The sequence below is a fragment of the Corvus moneduloides genome, chromosome Z (genome assembly GCF_009650955.1).
Source record: "Corvus moneduloides isolate bCorMon1 chromosome Z, bCorMon1.pri, whole genome shotgun sequence".
Classification (NCBI taxonomy): domain Eukaryota; kingdom Metazoa; phylum Chordata; class Aves; order Passeriformes; family Corvidae; genus Corvus; species Corvus moneduloides.
In genome coordinates, this window is record NC_045511.1 from 70,436,337 (window position 1) to 70,459,482 (window position 23,146).

The 23,146-nt window shown below is 34.7% G+C and overlaps 1 protein-coding gene across 1 annotated transcript in view; it reads left to right on the forward strand.

The window, feature by feature from the left end:
- The window catches only part of FBXL17 (F-box and leucine rich repeat protein 17), a 275,259-nt gene that overhangs the window by 169,150 nt on the left and 82,963 nt on the right, over nucleotides 1-23,146 (forward strand). The window contains exon 7 of the mRNA XM_032095796.1: nucleotides 12,802-12,878. Within this exon, the coding sequence (XP_031951687.1) occupies nucleotides 12,802-12,878 (77 nt within the window). The remainder of the gene's footprint in view (nucleotides 1-12,801; nucleotides 12,879-23,146) is intronic.

Sequence of the window (23,146 nt, forward strand, 5' to 3'; positions counted from 1 at the left end):
CATCCAGATAGCAGGAGGAAATAGTAAGTGAACTCTTCTAAATCTAGGATTAAACCCAAAGTTGCTAAAATCAAAAAAGGCATTAGGATTCCACTTATTAATGAAGTGCCTTAACTGAAAACTTCATGCAATTGTATGACGACTGGGTAGAATGAGAATATGAAGAGCCTTGTTCTGCTTTTTGGGGCATGATTTGGTAGTTGTTTGTTTTAGAGGAAAGTGATACATATCTTCAGGCAATTAAATAATGTTAATACATTCCATTTATGGTCCCAAGCAACAGATTTAGTCTGCCATCCTATATGTTACCTGCTATGTCCAAGACAAACGTTAACTAAAGCACGTCTCCATGTGCACATTAGGATGCTAACTGGTACAGGAAATGTTTAAGATCTTGTCAACACTTTGAAGTAACCAGTAGTGGAGGTAATTAATCCTGTCAAAGAACTACTTTGAAGGCCTAGTAATGTTTGAGGCCACTACCTGGAGAATCTGTATGTGGACTTACAGATTTCGAACTACTTGCCACGGCAAATAATTTTGCATTTATGATTTGTGGAGAAATGTTACATTTTTTTCTGTGGGGGGGGGAGTCATTCTTTCTCAAGCAGACTCATCCTATGTGCTTCTGCTGAAGTACTAGACAAAAAATTAAATTGGAGCAACAGGTAGAAACTTATCTTTCAATCCAGTATACACACATTGCTTGTGCTTTGTGAATCGCTTTGGCTGCCTGTGTACCTCCTAAGGGAACTCCAATCCTGCAATTAGGAAACAAGTTTCAGTCCTCCTGTGGATGTTGGGATCTGAAGACAAATAGAAACTCAAACTGACCATGCCTTAGGTACACACAAGTTAGTAAGAATATAAAGAAGGCTTTTATCTAGATGAAAATTTGAATTAAAATGTTACACGACTGTGTCCAGCAATGAGTTACAAACTCCTTTATGTGTTCTGCCAATAATCCAGGAAATGCTTGGAGCTTCCATGTGAAATTAGAAAACTAGTAATTTAATCAGAATTAAGAGAGTGAGAACATAATCTTTTTCAATCATCATTGTCAGTATTGCCTGTGAATATCTTAGCGTACAGTGTAAAGAACACAAGGTGTCCTCCAAATACAGATTTTATTACTAAAATTCTGAATGGACTTCAGAGATTTCTTCTTGGTTTCTTTTTCTAATGTGCTGCCACCCCAGTAAATGTGGTGGTAGCCAGAGAAATTCTGAACACGGTAGATGTCAGAACAGCTTGGCAAATAATATCTGTTTTGAGTTCATAAAACCCTGAAACATTGTGTTGGATGGTGGATGTGTTTGCTCTGGCTGACCACCAGCTTGCTCTGCTGTCTGCCTTGCATACGTGTCTAAAAAACTGCAAAGCAAACTTACATCTTAGTACTATTCCTTCTGTGATTTCTCAAAGTTGCACATATGGAAAATATGTAACATTTTCCTCCCCCCCACTGTTTCCATCAAACACACACACTAGTTACTTTGCTTTTCCCCCGACTTCCCTGGTGAGTGGGGAAATGTGCCTGTGTTACTTTTATACAGAAATGACTTCTTGCACAGAGGGGCTGACAATTCCAACTCTGTTTGACCTGATTTAAGTGATTGCTAAATTTTAGGGCTAAGACTGATAGGTTAACACTGTCTTTTCTTTGGAAAAGAACTATCAGCAAAGTTTAGTTCTTTAATGCAATATAATATTACTATGGGAAAGTAGGGAAAGGTAGATCTGCAGTTAGGTGATTTCATAGATTTTTCCATATATTTTATTAATAATGTTTTGCTAGAAAATCTATGGAATTATAGTTATGTATAATGGTTTATGAATACATCACAGAATTCTTGCCTGAACTCTTCAAAGGGGCAAAAATACAACACATGGAAATTTCCTTAGGTTTTTTTAATATGTAGATTTCAATTAACTGCATAATTTCTAATGGTTTAGACAGTTACACTTTTGTGGATATAGCTGGATCAGTTTAAGAAATCATTTGATCCTGTTTGTGGTTGGTCTGCAGTAGAACATAGTAATCACTGCCATAGCTGAGATGCCATTAAGGAATCACATGACTGTTTCTGTTCTGTTTCAGTGCAGAGTTAGCTGAGGGTTGCTGGGAAGACATCTAAACTTAGTCTGTCAAGATTTAAGATACATCAATGAACTGAGAACTCAGCTAGAAGATGATATTGAACCATTGGGTTTGTTAAATGCTTCTGAAAAATTAGGACAAAAAATATCAAATTCATACAGTTTCAGTCGCAATCCTTCTACTTGTTCTTAAGTTTTTGGGGGTTTTTTCTGGTTTTTTTTGGTGGCAATTTATTACTTTTTAACAAATTGATAGCGTTTGGGGTAGCCAGTGAGACAACACTGAGATGTAAGTGCAGGCAGGTAACACTAAGTCTTATTTCTTTTACAAAACTATAAGCTATACGTTGATACAACAAATAAATAATTACTAGCCCTCTGAATTCCTAACAAAATCAGAACCATATCAACAAGACTCAGAGGGCTGTAAGATGGGAAGGAATGAAAAAAGTTTCTTCAGCTATTTCTGAATGTGTTTATAATTTCTTGGTTATGAAAATTCCAGCTATTGAAAACTGCCATGTTTTCTCACTACAGTTTGAAAGGACACAATATATCCTAATATCCCTTCTAGACAGATTATTTTCCAGTAAGATTACATGAAGAGTTACCCTGTTAAATACTTTCAGAATTGAATAACATTAGGTGAAGTTCGTGCTTTATTAGGTGGTATTAAAATCTGCATTTAGAGACTGTAATTGGCAATCTGTTAAGATCATGATACATAGAAAGAAATAATACTCTTTCAGCTTCTAATAAATATATTTACTCGTACATTCTCTGAGCTAAAAGGAGGCAATTTTGCTTTATACAAATCATATAGAGCATCATCAAGCTTGTTTTCTGTTGCTTTCTCCAAGCAGTGTACCTGTAACAGAAGTGCTAGCCAGACAGCCACATGGAAAGGAATTCATTATCATTTCATGAAGAGCTTCTGGAATTTGCCTTTAAGCTGGTTGTTTTTTTGGTCTTTCATTTGTTTGTTTGTTTGTTTGTTTTTAAAGACATTGCTATCTCAGTGCATTTTCTCCAAGTTAGAGTGAAGTTCTAAGAACCTTGGCATTCTTATCAAGATTTAGATAGTATTTCATGGCAAGTCAAGAATTTTATAATTTTAGCAGGCATGGAGATTTTTTCCTATGCTAAAATTTGTATGCTAAAATATTTCCAGTAAGCTATTATGTATGAAGTATTCCAAAGTTCTCATACAAGCTTTGCTGCTGTGATGCTACCCTTTGGGTGAGACCTGCAGAACTCAGTTATTACTCACATTCTGTAATCTCTCTTCTTTATAGCATTTGTCCAAAAATGCATTGAGCTTGATTTTTTCTTTCATCAGTTTTGCTAACTTCAGCAGAATTAAATGAATGTAACAGATCTACCAACTTGCTCTAATTCTTAAAGTATAAAGAGAATGGACCCCAAATCAATTCCAAAGATACATGAATTATGATGAGTACTGGATTTTATTTTTTTCTTCTTTGATTATCTTGGCTCTTCTTCTGCTCTATCATCGCTTTATATAAGCAGAAATGCACTACAAACTTGAATGTCCTTCAGCAGTAGAGGAGAAATATCAGATGTGATGATAGGACTATTTTGCAGAAAGCTTCCTTATGTCATGTAAAAGACTTTTTCTACTGTGTAATGGAAGAAATTACCCATGTAAACCTTGTTCATCTCATACAAATTTAGATCATAACTCTTAGCAATACTGCTGTTCCCATGAATAAGATGGAGAATATTTATCAAACTTTTATAGGGACTTTATGTTTATGAACTGAGCCTTTGCAATATTTAATCACATCTGTTTACAACTCAGTTAAAAAATAGATTTATAGAATATGTTTCCATTTTGGAAAGGAGAAACTGAGGCAGAGGTTTTGCTCTTTTCTTAAGTTAGCAGGAGATAGCTTTGATGAAATCCATTCTCAGTCCCCATGACCCATCGACCATGATCTGCAGTGTCATTTCAAGAAAAGGTAGTCTTTAAAACTGTACATTAATGAATTGCTGGTAGAGGTTAGGGGTTCTTTTTTTAATTAGAAAAAAAGTCAGAGCTACAAAGGGGTCTGAAAGGGTAAATCCCAATAGATAAGATTAGCTGCCTATGTGCAAAGCTCAGTGAAGCGTATGTCAGCCCCTGTGGTATGAAAGTAAAGCAGTGAATGTGGTGAAATATTCTCTCATCTGTGTGTACTCCTTGTTGAGATCAAGAAGTACAGAGCTGTATAAACACAGTATTTTATTTTCAAAATATCAGGTGAAGTTTCTTCATTTTTATGGAACTATCTTAAAGTTTATCCAAGCATTCTAAAAGCATACTCTAAAGAACATTTATGGGAAGTTAGAGCACAGCAGTACAGTTGCCATTTCTTACTTTTGCTATTAAACTTGGAGGCTTCTTTTGAAAAAAGAAGGCCATTTTTACTCTTATTCTATACTAAGTCTTAATGGACTAGCATGAGACTACTTAAAAAAAAAAGAAAGTCTGTCAAAACTGAGGCCATTGTAACTCCAGGAAACACCTTGAGGCCTGAAGCATGTAAACGTAATCTCTAAAACCTGAGGAATAATTAAATCCACCAATGCTCAAAGCCCAGTCTCCCCATGCATGAAGTAGTGCAACTGAGCTGGTGTATGCCCTTGTGTGATTTTACTGGGAGAGAGAGTTACACTTCAATGTTTTCTTTGTTGGACGGTTTCTTCTCCTTTGCACTTCTCTGAACTTGCAGCAAATATGGTGGTCTGTCTCTGAACTTCATTCCGTGTGTAGCATCATTACTAAATGATTTCAATTAAAGATTCAGCCATAACACATATTCAGAGTCTGAATGTCACCTCACCCTCTGTGTACGCTGCTGTGGCAGTGGGACCTCAAAGATCTTGTTTGAATTCACAAAAATTTGCTTATTTGCACAGAAATTGAACTTACAGTCTGCAAACTCTCCATCTTGTCTGTAGCTACTGTGCAGTCATTATTTTCTAAATATGTACATTTTTACATTTGCAAGCAGAGAACATTATGACAGTTGCCTTTACATTTGTCTTAGGAAAAGCCATTGTGACATTCACTGTGTGAGGAAGTAATATGTATGTAAGCAATTCTTCTACACCAGTACACTAACCATAAAATCATAGAATGGCTTGGGTTGGAAGTGACCTTAAAGATCATTTTGTTCCAACGCCCCTGCCATGGACAGAAATACTTTTCACTAGACCAGGTTTCTCAGAGCTCCATCCAGTTTGGCCCTGAACACTTCCAGGGATGGGGCATCCACAGGTTCTCTGGCCCACCTCTTCCAGTGCCTCACCATCCTCATAGTAAATATCTAAACTAATATCTGCACTAAACCTACTTTCTGTCAGTTTAAAGCCATTCCCCCTTGTCCTAACTCTCTCTGTATGCCCTTGTTAATAATCCCTTTCCATCTTTCTTACGAGGTTCCTTCAAGTACTGGAAAACTGCAATTAGATCACCCCAAAGCCTTCCCCATTCCAGGCTGAACAATTCCAATTCTCTCAGCCTTTCCTCATAGCAGAGCTGCTCCATCCCTCTGATCACCTTGGTGGCCTCCTCTGGACTCTCCAACAGCTCCATGTCCTTCCTGTGCTGGGACCCCAGAGCTGGAGGCAGCTCTGCAGGTGGGGTCTCACCAGAGCAGGGCAGAGGGACAGAATCCCCTCCCTCCCCTGCTGCCCACGGGGCTTTGGATGCAGCCCAGGACACACTTGGCTTTCTGGGCTGGGAGTGCCCATGGCCGGCTCATGTCCAGCTCTCACCCCAGCACCCCCAAGTCCTTCTGGGCAGGGCTGCTCTCGATCTGTTCATGCCCAGCCTGGGTTGGCACCAGGGGTTGTTCTGACCCAGGTGCAGCACCAGCACCTGGCCTTGTTAAAACCTCATGAGATTCCCATGGGCCGCTTCTCGAGCTTGTCCAGGTCCCTCTGGATGGCATCCTGTCCCTCAGGAGTGTCAACTGCACCACTCAGCTTGGTGTCATCTGCAGATCTGCTGAGGATGCACTCGATCCCTTCATCTGTGTCATTAATGAAGATATAAAATAACACTGATCGCAATATGGACCCCTGAAAGACATCACTTGTCACTGACAGCCATTAGGACTCTGAATTATTGACCACTGTAGCAGAGTAATTCAACAGTACCATATCAGGAATGCAAATATTTTGCCAGTATTTTAGTGGGAAAGCACCACTGAAACCGTTCAGGAAGGACGCTATTATTTGTTTTTATAATACAAAACAATGTTTACTAAGGAATATGCATGGGCTTGCTGGTAGTGAACAGTTCCTTGGTTTTTCTTTTGCCAGTAGACAGGTTGCCACAATAGATGTAGGAAGTTGCATTTGAAGTGCTGTATCAGATAGGCCTGTTCATTTGAAATCTGAATTCCAAAATATTTTAGAGTTCTTAAAAAAATAAGAGACACCATTTAATTGTTTTCCAGGCTTAAGCATGATTAGCTGTGGCAAATCAGATTTATGAGGGGTTCAGGGTAAGATTATATTTCCTAGTTGTTTATTTCTGTTAAATCCGTTACGGTATCTAGTTCTTCCAAGTCAGAAAGGAGCTGAAGGCCACCTGGAATACTACTACATGTAAAAATCAGATAGTGGAATTAAACAATTTGCTAAATTTCTCCTTTATTGGTTTAATTGCTTGCTGGATTTACGTTCAGTTGGGGTAACAGGAGGCATTTAATTTAGATAAGACGACTAATATATATTTGAAAACAGATATTTATTGCTGAAAGACAGGGCGTAATAGCTTAAGCACAGAGCTGATTCATTTATCTTTGTAGCTCCCTGACTAGAGCTTGCATGCGCCTGACTAGCTCAGAGCACAAGCAGACACTGTGGGACTTGGCTGCCCTCACCTCTGCTATTTGTGAATTCCAGCATGAAAAAAAAAAAATCTTATCTGTTTTCCTGTGCTGTAAGTGGCAAAACTATTTGGCAAACCCAATTTTAAATTACATTGATTTTTCTAAAGAATACCTCCCTGCTAATCACAGCTTAATGATTGCTCTAAGATAATTGCTGTTAACTTGTATAACTCATGACACTTTGCATATTGGCTCCAGATAGAAAGTGCTTTTCAAATTCCATTTGTGCTTTTGATTACAAGTCTTAACCTGTTTTGCTCTCTCTGTGGTTAATATTGTTTCATATAGATTCAGTTCTTGGTCTTGAAATGAAAAATAATTTTAAAATACGTATTTTGAATGTGATTCTAAAATGGCAGTTCTGTGTACAAGGGTAACTGAAAAACAAGTAAAAATCATACCTCTTATTTGTATAAATTACTAGAAAACAAACATATTGAAAGATATCTATTGTTCATAATGCAAACAAAATGATCAATGAAAGAGAATCCTGAACCAAGAATATGTATCCATCAGGGTATTAAGTTCATAATTTATTGTTAAGAGGTTTTACAAGGTTTTATAGATCTGTCAGTAAACCATTAGTATTTTCACTATTTTAGCTTTTAAATTATTCTTTCCTAGTGCAGTGGGCCTCAGATTACATCAATTTCTTAAGACTATATATGTTTCTGTGGTTAGAGGTTTCGTTTTGTTACAGGAGAGATTTGGTTATTATATTGCATTACTGCCTTCCATTGGAAAATTTAAGTCATCAAAACTGATGACTCTGAGTGTTGTTACATGTGCAGCTATTTTTTTTCTGCCTGAATATAATGCTTGAAATGCTAATTTTTGAGGAGCATTATGTATTTCCTCAGAGGTTTATGGTTTCCATGGTATATTTTAGTGTTCTTGTTCTTTCCAAGCTCCCTCTTGCTTCCCAGTAGTGCTGTTGGTTTTGATTTGAGGGATAGCAAGGTGTTCAGTTGACCACTTAGGGACGAATACAGTCAAATGCCACAGAAGACTTGCAATCAAGTCTTTGAACCTTACCAAGGTGGTATGTTAATGTTTTGTGAGGGTTTATACCTCTTCAGTGGGTGAAGCTCACTCACTCCCTCAAGTTGTAGACTCATAACCAGTACATGGCAACTCCAATTAGCTCTGTTCAGGGCTGAGGAGCCTCTCAGACTGTAACAAGGTCTCCCAGGACCACTTACACCACAAATACTGTACTCATATTTTCTCATTAGTTCCTTTCAGTTGCCACAAATACAATTTTCCAATGTTTTCAGATTTAGATCAGAAATTTAATAGCTCTGTGTTTGTATACACACACATATAAAATACATATATATAAACACACACACACCTATATATATATATATATATATATTTATATATATATACACGATTATTTTTCATAACTCAGGGATATGTGTTATCTTTTCTTACAGGTAGAAGCTTGCCATTTACTTCATTAACATTAAGCTTTCATTCAGGTCAAAGAATGTAGGGATCAATTGGCTAGGAGAAGAAAATTACGGGGTTTCAAATTACTTGTTTTTTTCTGGTTTGTTGGAGTTTTATTATTATTTTTAAACTCTTATATTTTGGGAAGTCATAAACCTTGACTCTGAGAAAACATTGCACATATTTGTATGTGGGAAGTTATCAAGAATATTGGCCTAAATTTGGAGATGTCAGTAGACATACCTGTGTTTCAGTCATGCAGTTTTGTTACTTTTGAAGAGACTTGTTGGCAGAGAAGCTTTATACCAGTAAATCTTTGTAGACCTAAGTAATTTTTCATGTCTACAAACCAGGTGGGAAGAGCAGTATAACAAGTATGTGTTAGTGGACAAATTTTTGTAGTTTCTGTAATCCAGATGGAGAGTTTTCTCCTGATAGCAATTGCTGAAAGTTGAGCAACATTATAGTTATATTGTTTTCACCTTGAGATTTTTTTCGTTTTTGAAGTCGAAAGACATCTTTAGAAATTTTAACAGTAAGAGACAATCTTAGGTTTAGTGTGGATATGTTCAGCGTCACAGTGCTCAGTTATCTCATGTCTAGTTATCTTACAGACTTCTGTGGTCTTATAACTCTATTTTGAATTAATATATATATTATATATATTTATATAATATATGACTCTATTTTGAACTAATAGTATGTAGGTACATTTTTAGTTATATTCTTGATTTCTTCAATGTTGTTTGATTGGCTGCTTTATGTGAAACCAGTTTGTGCTTTTTGCCCTTTCCTGGCTTCTGATTGCACTGTAAATTTCACAGCATGTGATATTAATTTCTTACTTTTAGAATCGAATGCAATAAAACTGAATTGCCTAACAGTCTATCAGAGAACGGCATTCATAAAATATTGAGTAGATCTAGGGAAAGCTTGGTGTAAGCATTTATTGGATAATATTTTCAGGTTTAATAAATAAGCAGTGTCTTCCTAAAATTTTTCATGTTCTCTGTTTTGATATTTTAATGTGTTACATAGTTTTAAATGATACTCATTTGCAAAGTAAGAAGTGAAAAGATTTTTAACTTTGGCCAGCTCTAATCCAGATATGTATATTAGCAGAGCTCTAACTCCAGTTGTATTTCTTTATTCCTTGGCTCATTTTTGGTAATAAGTTATTTTGAATGTAAAAAACTCTCTTCTTTCTGGAAGATTGTTTATATTTTAATACATTTAATATAGCTGATAAAAGCCTGCTCAGTAACTTTGGGTCAAGGGATTTAAGAAGTTCTCTCAGCCTTGGCACAGAGCTGTTGCCACCATGTCCCTGACAGAGAGGGGTTAGTCCCTAAGTTTTATGGGGCTCAGTTTTCTGGTTTGCTCACTTCTGTAATTTGCCACAGCTTTAAATAATAACTTTTCTTCATTTATTTACCAGTATAATGCTGATTATTTTTTTTTAGGTTAGGCTTCTTTGTTGTCTAGTTCAGCAACATCATAAATACAAATACTTCCAAAGATAGATATGACAATAATCTGACATCATTTTGATGGATTATTACAACAGAATTAAGATGATCCTTGCTTTCTAGAAAAGGTTAATTTGATTTTGTTCTTTTAACCTTTTTCTTTGCTGTCATGTTTAACAAAGATTAAAAGGTAAAAGCAATAAATACACAACTACCCTTATTTTTCCTTATGTTGTAAAGAAGTCAGTTGTTACTAGCAATTATGTATTGTGTGACCCTCTGTAGAGCGGAGGGAAATGAAGCCATATAAAGTGTTTCTCCTGTCTCTGCAGATTGATTTACATGAGGGTGATCTATAGGAAGGATAATAGAAACTAAAACTGGAATTAGATTGACTTATGCAAGGTATAGAAAGCACACAGAAGCACATAAATTCAGTATTCTAGCTATGTATAATTTTTTTTCCCTCCAAACTAGATGTGCCATTACCTCATTCTTTTAGATGTTAGATGGTTTTCATATTTTCAAAAAACAGAAAGAAAAGAGGGAGTCAAAGCACCATTTTTTAACTTTTTTTCTTTTTGGTTTTTTCCTTCAGTATTTAATGAATATAGCTGAAGACTGTGAAGGTTTTCTTTTCCTAGTAGAAGAAAGTGAAGAGTATTTCATTTAGACTCCAAGATGTCATTGAGAACAGGACTGGAGTCACTCAAGCCACTTGGATAAACTTTAACCCTTAGAGCTGGCACTACCTGGAGGGATTAAAGGAGGCATTTATAAGGGCCACACAAGTCAAGTGCTTTTGCATTTGTGCAGATAGTATGAATTTGACCCTGACTGATTGAAAAGGTGTGCAACTGAAGTTGTAGAGAAAATTAGGTAGTCTTTAATGTCATCTTGACTGTCTGGTGGTGGTATTTCTAGACACCGATGGTTATACTTCAGTTTTATTAGATTAGTTGTCTTTCAGTGAGTAAAAATTAGCAAAAATAATTTGAAAACTTTTAGACTCATTAGATACAATTTTCAAAATATTTTTCTGGGTTCAGAATTTTTATCCAAGGTAAGAAGTGTTTCATAATAGGGTTGCTCTGCTAAATTATGTATTTGAGAATTAAGAAAAGCTTCTTTTAACCTTAGTGTCCATTGACTCTTCAATTATATCTTATTTGCTGAAATGCCTAATGAAAATACTGCTAATAAAATATATGATGATGATTTTCTGTTTACTCATATTACCAATAATAGCAATAAAATCTCATTATTAGGAAATATTTTTTTGGAATAAATAACAAAAAAAATTTTCTCATGGCCTAGTTATCTTAATAAGCCAGTTAACAAAGATGAGTATGTTCTTCAAAATCATTTCTTACAGGAAGAGAAGAAGTTTTCCATGTACATAGAGTGTGTTTAATGTGCTAACTCTTATCTTATTTTAGGAAAATGTGTAGTTCTGAGGTTACCTTGTATTAAAAAGCATAGTCCTGGTGTAGATATTTCTTTCTTTTCTTTTTGTATTCATGAGGTAAGGCAATCTTTACCTAATGACAAGAATTGCAAAAAACTTCTAAATATCAGGCTCTCACAGTTTTCCAGGGTTGAATATTTATAATAGTGTTAAAGGAACTGTGATTAAGGTACTCCATCAGAAGTGTGCTGTTTATTAGTAGTGGAAGGAAGCAGAGAGAGGACAAATAGGTATGAAGGGCTGTTGTTCAGTTATTGTCTTATTGTAGGAATTAGGTGGTTGCTTCTAAAATCTAAAATTGCCAGCATGAACAGTTAAATCAGATTGGGAGATAATCTATTGGAGGTGGTAAGTGGAAGAAAAAGGTCCCTGAAGGTTTAGGTGTATCTTTCAAAAGTATGACAAATTCAGCAATACTTATTTTCTTAGAAATTGACAAGTAATTTAATTTTGTGTACTGTTCAAGGGTTGATTTAAGTGTCAGAGTAAGTGATTGGGTAATTGACCTGAAAATTAAAGTCGAATATATTGGATCAGAAGAAATTCTTACAACTTATCCAATAAAATACACTTTAAAAAATGTATCTATGTAGAAAATAGCACAATGGTCATGCTAGCTGACCTAATGAACAACTGATCTACATTATAGATTGAAAATGTATTTTATGATTCTGTGATTTCTGAGTGATGTATTATAAACAATGCAGTTGGAAATACTGCACTGTAATATGGGTTTGGTCACAAGTGCATAATAAACTCCTATTTAATTTCATATGTTAAGTCATATTAAGTTTTTTGCTTACAAAATTCAAACAGCAAGACTAACATAAAAACCTCTATGTTTCATTGCATATTCATCACAGTTATCATAAGGCAAATTAATGAGCTGTTTTCTCATCTATACAAGCTTCTCCAGTGATGTGTTGGAACACCATGATCGTGTAACATTTCATGACCTGATGAATGCTGACTCATGCAGTAATCACTGAAGAAATACAAACATGAATTTAAAATTACATTTTCTTATATTTTGTCCTCATTACAGTGCATTTATAGTTCTTCCCTAGAAGAAAGCTGTCAAAGCTTAAAATTTGCAACAGAAACTTTCCAAAGTAATAAAGAAATGGAAATTCACATTTGTGTAATTTTCCAAAGTGCTAGTCTGTATACATTTCAAGCAGCTCACATATTAGACTTAGGGGAATATCCATATAAAGGCATTCAATTTAAAATAATATTTTTCTCCAGTGTAAACATGTAGCTGTGTTCATTTTCAGTGAAATGTATGGAGCATTTGCAAAATGAAGAAACTGAGATACAGAACATCTTACCTGTGGATTGTACTCTTGATATCTAAAAGTGATTTACTGTCTTATAACAGTAATTTTACTGTGTCTTCCAGATGTGTGGAGGTGATTGCCAGAGAAGGACGGAACCTGAAAGAACTGTATTTAGTATCCTGTAAGATCACAGACTATGGTATGTAATATATCTATATCTTTATTTTTGTGAAAATTGAACCAGAGTTCACAGGAACTGTTACAGAAAGTGTTGGAAATGTAGAGATAAAAATTTTCAAAACCTTCATCCATAAAAATAGGAAAATGTATAAAAAGTGTTTGATATGCTTAAAAATATCTGTGGTTAGAAGTATGAACGTCAGTGTATGTATTTGCTGCAAAGTATTCTTATAGAATTGGCAATTACTGGGCAGACTGGGTAGGGTCCCTTTTTAATAGTCCTGGAGACCAGGAAAACATTTGAGAGAAAAATCAAAAAAATATATGTGTTTCTAGATGCTGTAAAAGCATAACTAAGCGAGCAAGAATGTGGATTGGTCACCTGTTGTAAGCCATAAAATTTGAATGAGGTTGATGATCCTTTAAAAATGCTGTAATGATAAAATAAAGAGGAGCACCTTAGGAATTAAATGTCCTGTGTGATAGGCCTCATAGAAAGACATATTTTGTATTTAGAAGAGGAAAACTTCTAGGACTTGTTTGGAAAGGCTGCTTTGTTTTATCTTGTCTTAGTTTTTTCAAATAAGATACTGACCTTAAATAAGACACTTATTTCTGCCATAAGGCCATGAGGTCAGATTCTCAAATGTCTGTCTCCCACTTACATGCCTAGATTTCAGCAAGATGTACAAACTGTGTATTTGAGATGTTATTTCAGGCTTGCTGATTATTTTGTTTCTCTGTTTCTCATTCACTTTTTTTTTTTTTTTTAACTTTATACTCCCTAGCTTTTAATAAAGAATTACTATGTCAAAGTGATGATCATTCCAGTGGTTGCAAACTCATTCTATTTTCGTTTTCACATTTTGCACTTCACTGGAGTTTGTGTTGTGCCTTCCAGGGTGTGTTGTTCTGTTACCTTTTGTCCACAGTATTAGAACATAAGCCCACCATACAGCTGTTGCAGCTGCAGAGCTTGGAGCATGGCAGAGGAGAGGGAACATGGGCCTTTACTGCCCATTCCTCTGGTCTGCACTTGTTTGTACTTCCATGGCCAGAACAGATGTTGCCAGAGTTAAAAACAGATTTTCTCAGCTTGACGCCACTTGTCCAAGATGAGTTTCTGAATTTGTGAAATGTCTCATAGAAATTCAGGGAGGGGAACTGTTTGTAGAACACAAGGTGATAATAATGAAGGTGCTTCTTGTCACTGCTGAAGGGCGAGAGGTGCAGGACAGAGTCTGAAGGCAGACTTGTCCATTCTGTCTGTGTACTACAGACAGAATCTACAGGCCCTGCTCTTGTCCCTTCTGACTTCGACAACTCATGTGGAAAGGGTTATCACGGGCATAATGGAATCCATGTCTTGAGGATCAGTAATTTCTCAAACTGATTTCACCCTTCATTCAGTGCAGTTACTCTGAGGAAAACATGATTTTTCCCAAAAGTAGGGAAACAACTGAAATACTGAAGCAAAGAAACCTAAGATAGAGAAAACCTTGCTTATGAAAGATTGAAGAGAGAGAAAAGGAAGTTTCCGTAGCTAGATGAAAAGCATGTTTCAGAGAATGAATGAGCAGAGAATAAACACAGCATTTGGCTGATTTGCTCTGTCCAACCTGAGCTTCTCTTGACTTCTCTGTACTAAGGCCCATCTGTCAATAATGCAGTCACTTAGCATCATTGTACTCAGTTACTAGGACTTTGAGAATATTTTCTATTGATAGTGTTGCTACTACATTTTACTATTTGCTTAAAAATTCGACTATTTTTGCTCTTAAAGATCCAGTAAAATAGCTGAGATACTGACTCGTTTTTTATACATTATTGACTAATTGATTAGCATTATAATTTTCAGCATATCTCAGCATGCCAACTTGACAAATAAATTTTGCTTTTAACATCTGAGCTGAAAATGCAAAACAAATTGTAACAAAGTAGAATTTGGAAGCATAATTTATGGTTTCTAAGTAAAAATTTTTCCTTCAATTAAAAATGTGATAGCAAGTGAATGTTAATTAGGTTAACAAGAGTGTTGCAGGGTTGAACCAGGCATCACCCTTTTCTCATTTATTTTCTGGCAGTTCAGTTGAAGACTTTCTCTCATTTGTTTTTGTTGCTGGCAAGTTAAAAAGTGAGCCCCTTACAGTGCTGAGAGCTCTGTTTATTGTTGAACCTCCTTTATCAAAGAATCTGTCACTCTTCCCTGGGGGAGAAGAGCAGCCACTGCTCCTCAGAGGCTTTTGAAGCCCTCATGTCCTCAGTACCTTTGTATTTTGTCAGGTAGAGGAAATCAGCTGAGGAGCATGTGCCTGACTTCTCAGGGAATCTTTTAGGTGGTGTCCCGTGGTCTTACAAAGACTTAACAACTTGACACGTGTAATTGTTCAGGCTCCACCAGGGAGTGTCTGAGGCTCTGTGAGGCTGTAACTGGGTGAGAGCACACAGTCCTGTGCAAGTGTGCTTTTTTTTTCATAATCCATTATGAAATATGAATAATAATTCAAGGGTGAAACACAGAATTGTCCTTGCTTTAACAATTAAAATCTTGACACCAGGTTTGTATGGAGGCACGATTATGAAAGCCCTCTTTGAAACTATTCAGCGGCAGGAATTTTGATGTCTGGGATCAAAGATCATGATTGCTTAGTAACTCAGCTGGGAAAAAAAAGTAATATTGCTAATTTCCAGCAAAATTTTTAATCATGTGATACATTAATTCATCAATAATAACAACTTCAGTAAATAAAGAAAATAATTAAAGCAAAACCTGTTATTATTGTCCTGCAATTAACTCAATAAGGTATGTATGTGTGAGGTAATTTCATGTCCTTTAGAGAAGGATGTGAACTGTGATCTTTGTCATTTTATTAATTTTCTTCTTTTGTTTTTCTTATTTCTGCGTAGGCTAGGTAGTATACAAAACTACCAGGCATACATGTTTTTTATCTAATTAGTATTTTTAAAGCACACTAAAATACTCAGTTTTACTTGGAAGCATAAAAGATTAAATGAAACCCCCTACACTCTAATAATGATAGGCTGCATTCCTTTTTCTGACATTTTTCTGACCAGGAAAATATTCTTTATAGTATACACACAGATTAGGATTCAAACAGGAATTGAAATATGTGTACATACTGAGAGGTATTAACTGATGAGAAAAAAAAATATTCTCTATTTCATGTTGCATTACAAAATGAATAATTTTGTATTTTTGCATACAAAAAGTGTGCTTTGTTTATTTCTGAAATAAATTATGTTATTATAACCTTTTTTAGGTTGGTCCAGCATAATTTTCTCAAGATGTATTTTTAATTAATGATGTCTATTAGAGTGTAAGATGCTAGGATGCTGACAATTAGTTTAAAAGTTTCTTTACATCCAACACATTGTTAAATGCTAAATAATCACTAGAATGCATCTAGACTGACAGGGCAGACTGAATTAGTATAATCTTTGAGATAAACACCTGTTTGCCCAAGAACACAGACAGAGTGAAGTTAAAGCTAAACATTAGTTCCTCATACCGTTTCGCCCTTTTGTTAAGCAATCATGAATTAAGCATGGATTGTCAGTATTATCTTTGAATTTCCTGCCTTTTATTGATTTGTTTCACAACCTTAACTTTACTTAAATGTGGCGGGATTTGTATTTAAGCTTTTCCTAAGAACTGGTAAGGAAGCGGGACTTTCTCAGCTGTGGGGAGACTGTGTGTCAAATGAATTAGGTTGATGTGAAGATGTAGAGTGGTGAGCTAGGGCAGCAAGCACACACAGAATTGTGTAACTGTCTCTTTGATTTTATGCTTTAGTTCTGGGTTTTATTGATATCCTTAGTGCTGGGAATTTGTTTTAAGCAAATTATTACTTATCAAGTTTGTAATAGTGCAGAGTGCTATGCGCTCTGAAACACAAAAGTGAGATTTTGTGTTCAAAGATAAAAAGATTTGATGAAACTAGCCTGTGAAACAGGAGTAGATGTTTTAAGGGTCTGATCTTGCAGTAATGTTAAGTGTATATTTTCGCTAAGAATTACTTTACAACCACATTCTTTGCAGTAGTGAAACATAAAAGTCTTTAATGCTTTACTTCCACTTTAGAAAAGCAGTCAGACCAGTGTTTCCTCTGTAGGTGCAGAAAAGAATTTCAAGGCAAGCTTTGAATTGTAGGCTTCCACTAACAGAACATAGGGGGGCAAAAAACAAACCCGAACACCACCACCCCAAAAAATAAACCCCTAAAGAAGTCACTTCTGAAAAACGTTTGAAATAAAGTGTTCAAATTCAGCACTTTGTACAGCTGTGCCTTGAGAACAATCACTGAAGAACTTTCTGAAAAAACAAAGTGCCCAAATGGTCATTACTAGGAGTGCAGTTAGCAGAATGCGGGGAATAAATTGATCTCACAGTGTTTCCTGTCAAGTAACCTGCAGAAGATGACAGCTGTCTTCATAGTTGTCTTGTAGAATTTCCATTACCAAGTACTTCCGGATTTTGCGTAACTTAGAAAGTCTCTTATTTCTGGCTGTAAAGTAATTGCACAAAGCTTTTCAGAAGAAATGCTTGTCACAAGGACCTGAGATGAACTGTGGTCTTTTGCTGATAACTTTAAGATTCTGAGTATTGAAAAAGAGCTCTCTAGCTATGTAGCCTTTTTCTTTTCTAAAATGGTTACTATTCCTTTCTCATACTGCCTGTTTTCAGCATTTAATGATGCATTTAGTGTCTCTGAGGACACATGGGGGTTTTTTTTAAAGGTTTTTCTTCTTCTGAGGGTGTTTGCTGAAGCAAAAAAATTAGTTTCAAGAAACTATAATGGAATTATATAGTTTTTACATTAAAATGTTACAGATAGGGCATAGCTATTACACGTAGAAGTCTGGAGGAATAAGATAGCATTTATACTGAATCAAGTCCAATTGTCACAAGAAAAAAGCATAACTGTAACTTGTGTTTATTCTTCATAACTGGATTATGGATTCTTTTCTGAGAAGTGAGATACCACTAACAATGTTAAAATAGTTTCCCAAGATACTGTTAAACTCTAATGTTTAAATACTTAGGATACATAGGCTTTCTATTTTAAAATAGAATATTTTAATTATTAACGAATAGGGTTGTCCTACTGAGAGTTGCTTGTGTTTTCCTTCCAATATTTACCATCTGTCATGTAAATCGTAAAGACTAAGCATACTGTGGGTATTTTCACGAAAGAGAATGTTTAGTGTCTGCTTCTCACTTGGATTAGCAAATCTCTCTAAGGCTTGATCTCACTAAAAGTATTTCTTTCCTAGTATTAGCCTTTTAAAATCTGTTTTTAAAACACCATGTCTTTTGCACAGTATAACTCAGAAGGCAAATACATTTTGGGGGGGATAAGTGCAGCATTTATGGATAGACAGAACGGAACAGGTGGTAAATAGATTTCTGAGTTTAAAATATTTCATCCTCACCCATTACTGGTTTGCAATCTCTCCCTCAATTTACATCATTTAAATAAATACAACTTTCATTGTCTCTTTCAAAATTGTTTGAAATTGCTGCTGTATTGAGTTCCAAGTTTCTCTTCTCTGAATCAATCTTTCCCCTATTAGGTTTTCCTATCCTGTGTGTGGTTCTTTCTCTTTTGCACTCTTTTAATGATGCAATGAGAGCAAGCAGTAATCACACTGAAAATTATGTTTATGCCTGTAGAAAAATGTACAGATAATCTTTTAAGGACCAGGGCTTCTGTTACCTTCTTTAGTGGTGTTGTGTATGTCACGTATATATGTATGTTTGCGTTTGTATAAAATGGTGGTAATATAGTATATGGAAGTATCTAACTACTTTATATATATGCATATATATTGCTTTCTTACAAAATTTTTCTCTTCCTTTTCACAAAAATATTTTCTCTCTAGTTTTTGTTCTGTTAGTTATTCAGAAACCTGAAATCACTGAAGTAAATCAGCAGGATTGTTGGTGTTTAGTGCCAAATTTCAAGGTTCTTTGCTTGGTTTTAGTATATGTTTTCTGTGCATAGGCTGCAACTTAAACTCGAGTAGACTGTAAGAATTAAAATACCTGAAGAGCAAGTAGGTGGCAAGCAATCTGTGCCCTGTTGTATGTATTAATGATACTTACTTCCTTTGACAAAATCTCTAGCAGCTGGTAAGGGGGTTTTGTTTGCTTTTGTATTAAAATGTTCACTCTTTCTGAATTCCAAAGCAAATATTTCCATAGAAACCCTGGTAATTATGAGGATCTGTGAAAGCTTATTCTAGCAATAGAGGTGAATTTCAGAGTTTTACATAGTTTAACAAACCAACAATGCACATTATAACTTACTGTCTCTTCCTCCATTATGATGGCATTACTGTTTATGTTGGAGTGTGCAGGGTGAAGTTGGAGTCATTTCATGTATTTCAAAACTTCTGAAAATTTCCCTTCAGCTAGGAGGAAAAATTACAGTGTAGAGGTTTTGTTAGGACATTTTAAAACTTGTTTGGTTTTGTATTTATTATTGTTGTTTTAATTTGGAGTAGTTGCTCTTATAATATCTTGCAGGTATTGACACCTAATTTTGTTTCTATAAGGGATCCCATTGACATTGAAACCAAGAGACTTATTAATATTAGGAAAGAGCTCTATATTGATGTATTTTGGGATTGGAACCCTATCAGAAGAAATCTTTTTTATTTCTGTTATGAATGTTTAGGAATGTTCAGGAGTGAGTAGAAAACTTTAGTCACCTATCTGTGGAAATCATTAATAAGAAAAAGTCAAAATAAAACTTTATCAAAAGTAATCCCTGAAGCAGAAAAGAGCCCTTGAACAATCTTGTCAGCACGATATATAATTCATAACTATCAAAAACCCAAATTTTCTTTTTGTGTAAGTTTTATCAGTATTCCCAATGCCACAAAAATGGCATGCAGTTTTCTTTAGAAGTTGATTTGAGATACAACCGTGCATCTTCCAAGACCCATACAGTGAGACAAATTACTGCAATAGTGTATTTCTCAAATAACAGACAGTCAAATCCTTTGTCCTATGGTACATAATAAAGGATTTTCTGTTTGAGCAATGAGATGAGACAAACTTTCAAACTATTTTTTGTCATACTGGAAGGTGGGTTGTCTCCCTTAACCTGTACCCTTAAAAATAATGCAGTATAATAGCCAGCTGGAGGAAGCTGGATGTAGATGCACTTTTAAATAGTCATGATGAACAGAGCAGAAGCCTATGATTTGTACACAGTTTGTTCCCAGTTGCTTGTTCTAAATGTGGAAAACAGAGATGTGTTGTACTTCAGGTTTGATTTGTCTTGTAGAGAGATCCACAGGTCCTGTTATTCTAATTTAAGTTTTTCTGTGGGAAACACAGTGCTTTATGTTGTTATTTCAATTATTTGGTGAGAAATTTGGCAGCAATTTATCAGTCATAATAGAAAATTTAATTTTGTGCTGTTTTATCACTTGAGAGAAGTGCTTAAGTTAATCTTCAGGAAAAATGCATCTTAGTTCTGAGTTCCAAGACACGTATTTCTGATACAACAAAAATTGAAGTGGCCACAACCTCTGCATGTGCTGCCAGAAATACATTTTCAGGTTCTTGTTTAATCATTTGCTTTATTTACTGTGTTAGGAGACTGTAATATAAAACCAAACTTCCATTTAACTCAGGATCTGACTTCTGTTCTCTTGTGTTAGTTGTATTTTCCTTTTTTGTGTGACCAAAAGAAGTAACTTACAGCTTTATTCCTCCAGTGCCACACCACCCTGTGTGCTGGGTGCCTCTCCAGTGAGCTACCACACAGCAAAAGCAGTGTATCTAAACATTTGTCTTTGGAGCTCAAGACTGATTTAAAGTGCAAATAAATGATTACATGTAAATTGTGCAATTATGATGATATCATGAACATTGTTGCTTTTTATAAAATTTTGATTTTACCCGTCCTAAGACTACCAACAAAATGTACTGTCATTTTATATTTTCATTTCAAACGCTGTCTGTTAATGTCACACTGCAAGGAAGAATACCAATTCTAATGGAACATTTGATTTGCAGTCAGAGGTAGATTTACTTAACAAAAACAATTGTGAAACTTTATTTAGTATGAATTTATTTCTGGCTTGGATAGAATAACTTAATTTAAATATTTAACACATGTAATGTTTTCTGATAAGCACCAATTGCAACTCACATTAACACTTCTGCTATAGTCCAGTTTTATATTTAGTTCATTGGACTTCTGAATTTGTTTAAAATTTGCCCCTAAACCACATTATTTGTTGAGTAGCAATTAACATTATACTTTAAAAAATCCATACATTTACTGCATTTAAATTTATCCCTATAAACCTAGTATTAGTCTCAGAGGGGATTATTTAACATTCCTTCTCATATTTCTAAATTTTAAAGCAGTATTTGTATTTTCTTAAGTGAGAGAAACAGAACTCAAAAAGAAGAAGAAAAAAAGAATGTACCAAGTCTTTTTCTATTTAATGGGTTATGATACAGAAGTCTTGTTGATATATGTAATCATACAAGTAAAGATTTGCACCATATTTTACAGTGACTGATAGTTTGCAGTTGCAATTTATTTCTCAACTTCTAGGAGCTAGTTTTATGATCCCCCTTTTTACTGCACTATAAAACATATTTTACAAATTACATTTTAAAGTTAGTGCATTTTTACAGTGTTGCCTAAGTAAAAGTGAATGTTTTCTTCAGATGACGTCCAAAAGGGAGAAACAAGTTCACAGTTCTTAAACATGAAAACTGTTGTTTAAAGTTCTTAGCAAGTAATAAAGTTGTTTCATCATAATTGCTCAAACTAAGTCAAATCTTTAAAAACATTCATTTTTTGGTGGAAGAATTTCCTTTCAATATTCTATTTTATGTGTTCCCTTGGTTTGTTGAATTCCTCTAATACTCAAATTACTCAAGGAAAGTCTAATTTTGACCATAATCTGTCTGCCTGCCATAAAAAATTTAAATGAAATGCTTTGTAGAGTAGTGTAGTTATTTTGAATGCTTAAGTTTTAAAAAAAATATTCTTTAATGATTTCTGTAATGATTTCTGCTCACTAGAATAGAAAGGAAACTAAATTGCTAATACTACAGCACATGATAAATACTGGTTTAGGGCTTTATTTTTTTAATTTAAAAAATGAAATGTTTAGGGAAAACAGTTCAATGGTTAAGTGTTTTTAACAATTGGAAGGAGAACATGAAAAAAAACTATACCTTTACTACCTATCTGCCTTTTGACATATTACTGAGGTCTCACTATGAATGTGCATGAATAGATCTGTTATATGTAAGTATTGGATCTGTAGCCAAATACTAAAAAATCAAGTAGTAGGGACTGGATTATTTTTAATTCATATTGGTTTGAAACATGAATTACAACTCAAGAACAAAATATGTAATAATTAATACCATGGGTTTTTTACCAAGTTGTCTAAAAAGAGAGGATACCTCCAAAAAATATTTTAATTTAGTTAGTGAAATGTAATGAGTGGTACTTCCCCTCTACATTCCTTTAATTGTGATTCTGGGTTAGTTTTGTTATGACAAAAGCATTTCATTTTTACATCTGTAATGAATTATAGGAAGAAGTTCATGCTGTCTTTGTAAACTGTAAACTCTTCAGAGTGTAGTACAGAGTGTGGAAACTTCTGTCACCAATGGAGGGAATGTGATTCACTTTATAAGTAATCAAGTAATCACTGTGCTTTCAAAAATTAATAAATTGACATAAAAATTTTGTTTTGGTCAACTTCAAATATTTGAAGAGTTTTCTATAAAAAAAAATTAGTCTCAAAGTAGCTTTTAAATTATGTATTTTAGTTTGTCATAAGTCAAGTGGGATCATTTTAGCTTTTGAAATGCCAAGTATCTTTCCAGAACACTCAGACAGCAAGATTGCTTTATTTGCAGTTCTCTTTGGCTTGGTGCCATCATCCCTTAATTTCTGCTATACATACTGAAACATATTTCTTCTAATTACAAGATGCCTAATACAGAAGAGTAGGAAAGTATGTCCAAAAATGTGATATGCAAGATGGTTAGTACAGAGAGAAAGGAATAAATGTGATTAGAGACGATTCTTGAGTAGTGTAAGAAGGCAAATTTAATATATCTGAAATTTTAAAAAATGTGCAGTTTGGGATATTCCATTCATTTTTACATATTTTGTAATAGGCAAGTGAAATATATTCCATCATGTCAAACTGTTTAGATACTTCTAAAAAAAGTACAAATATGGGAATGTTTAAATGTTATTATCCAGGCAT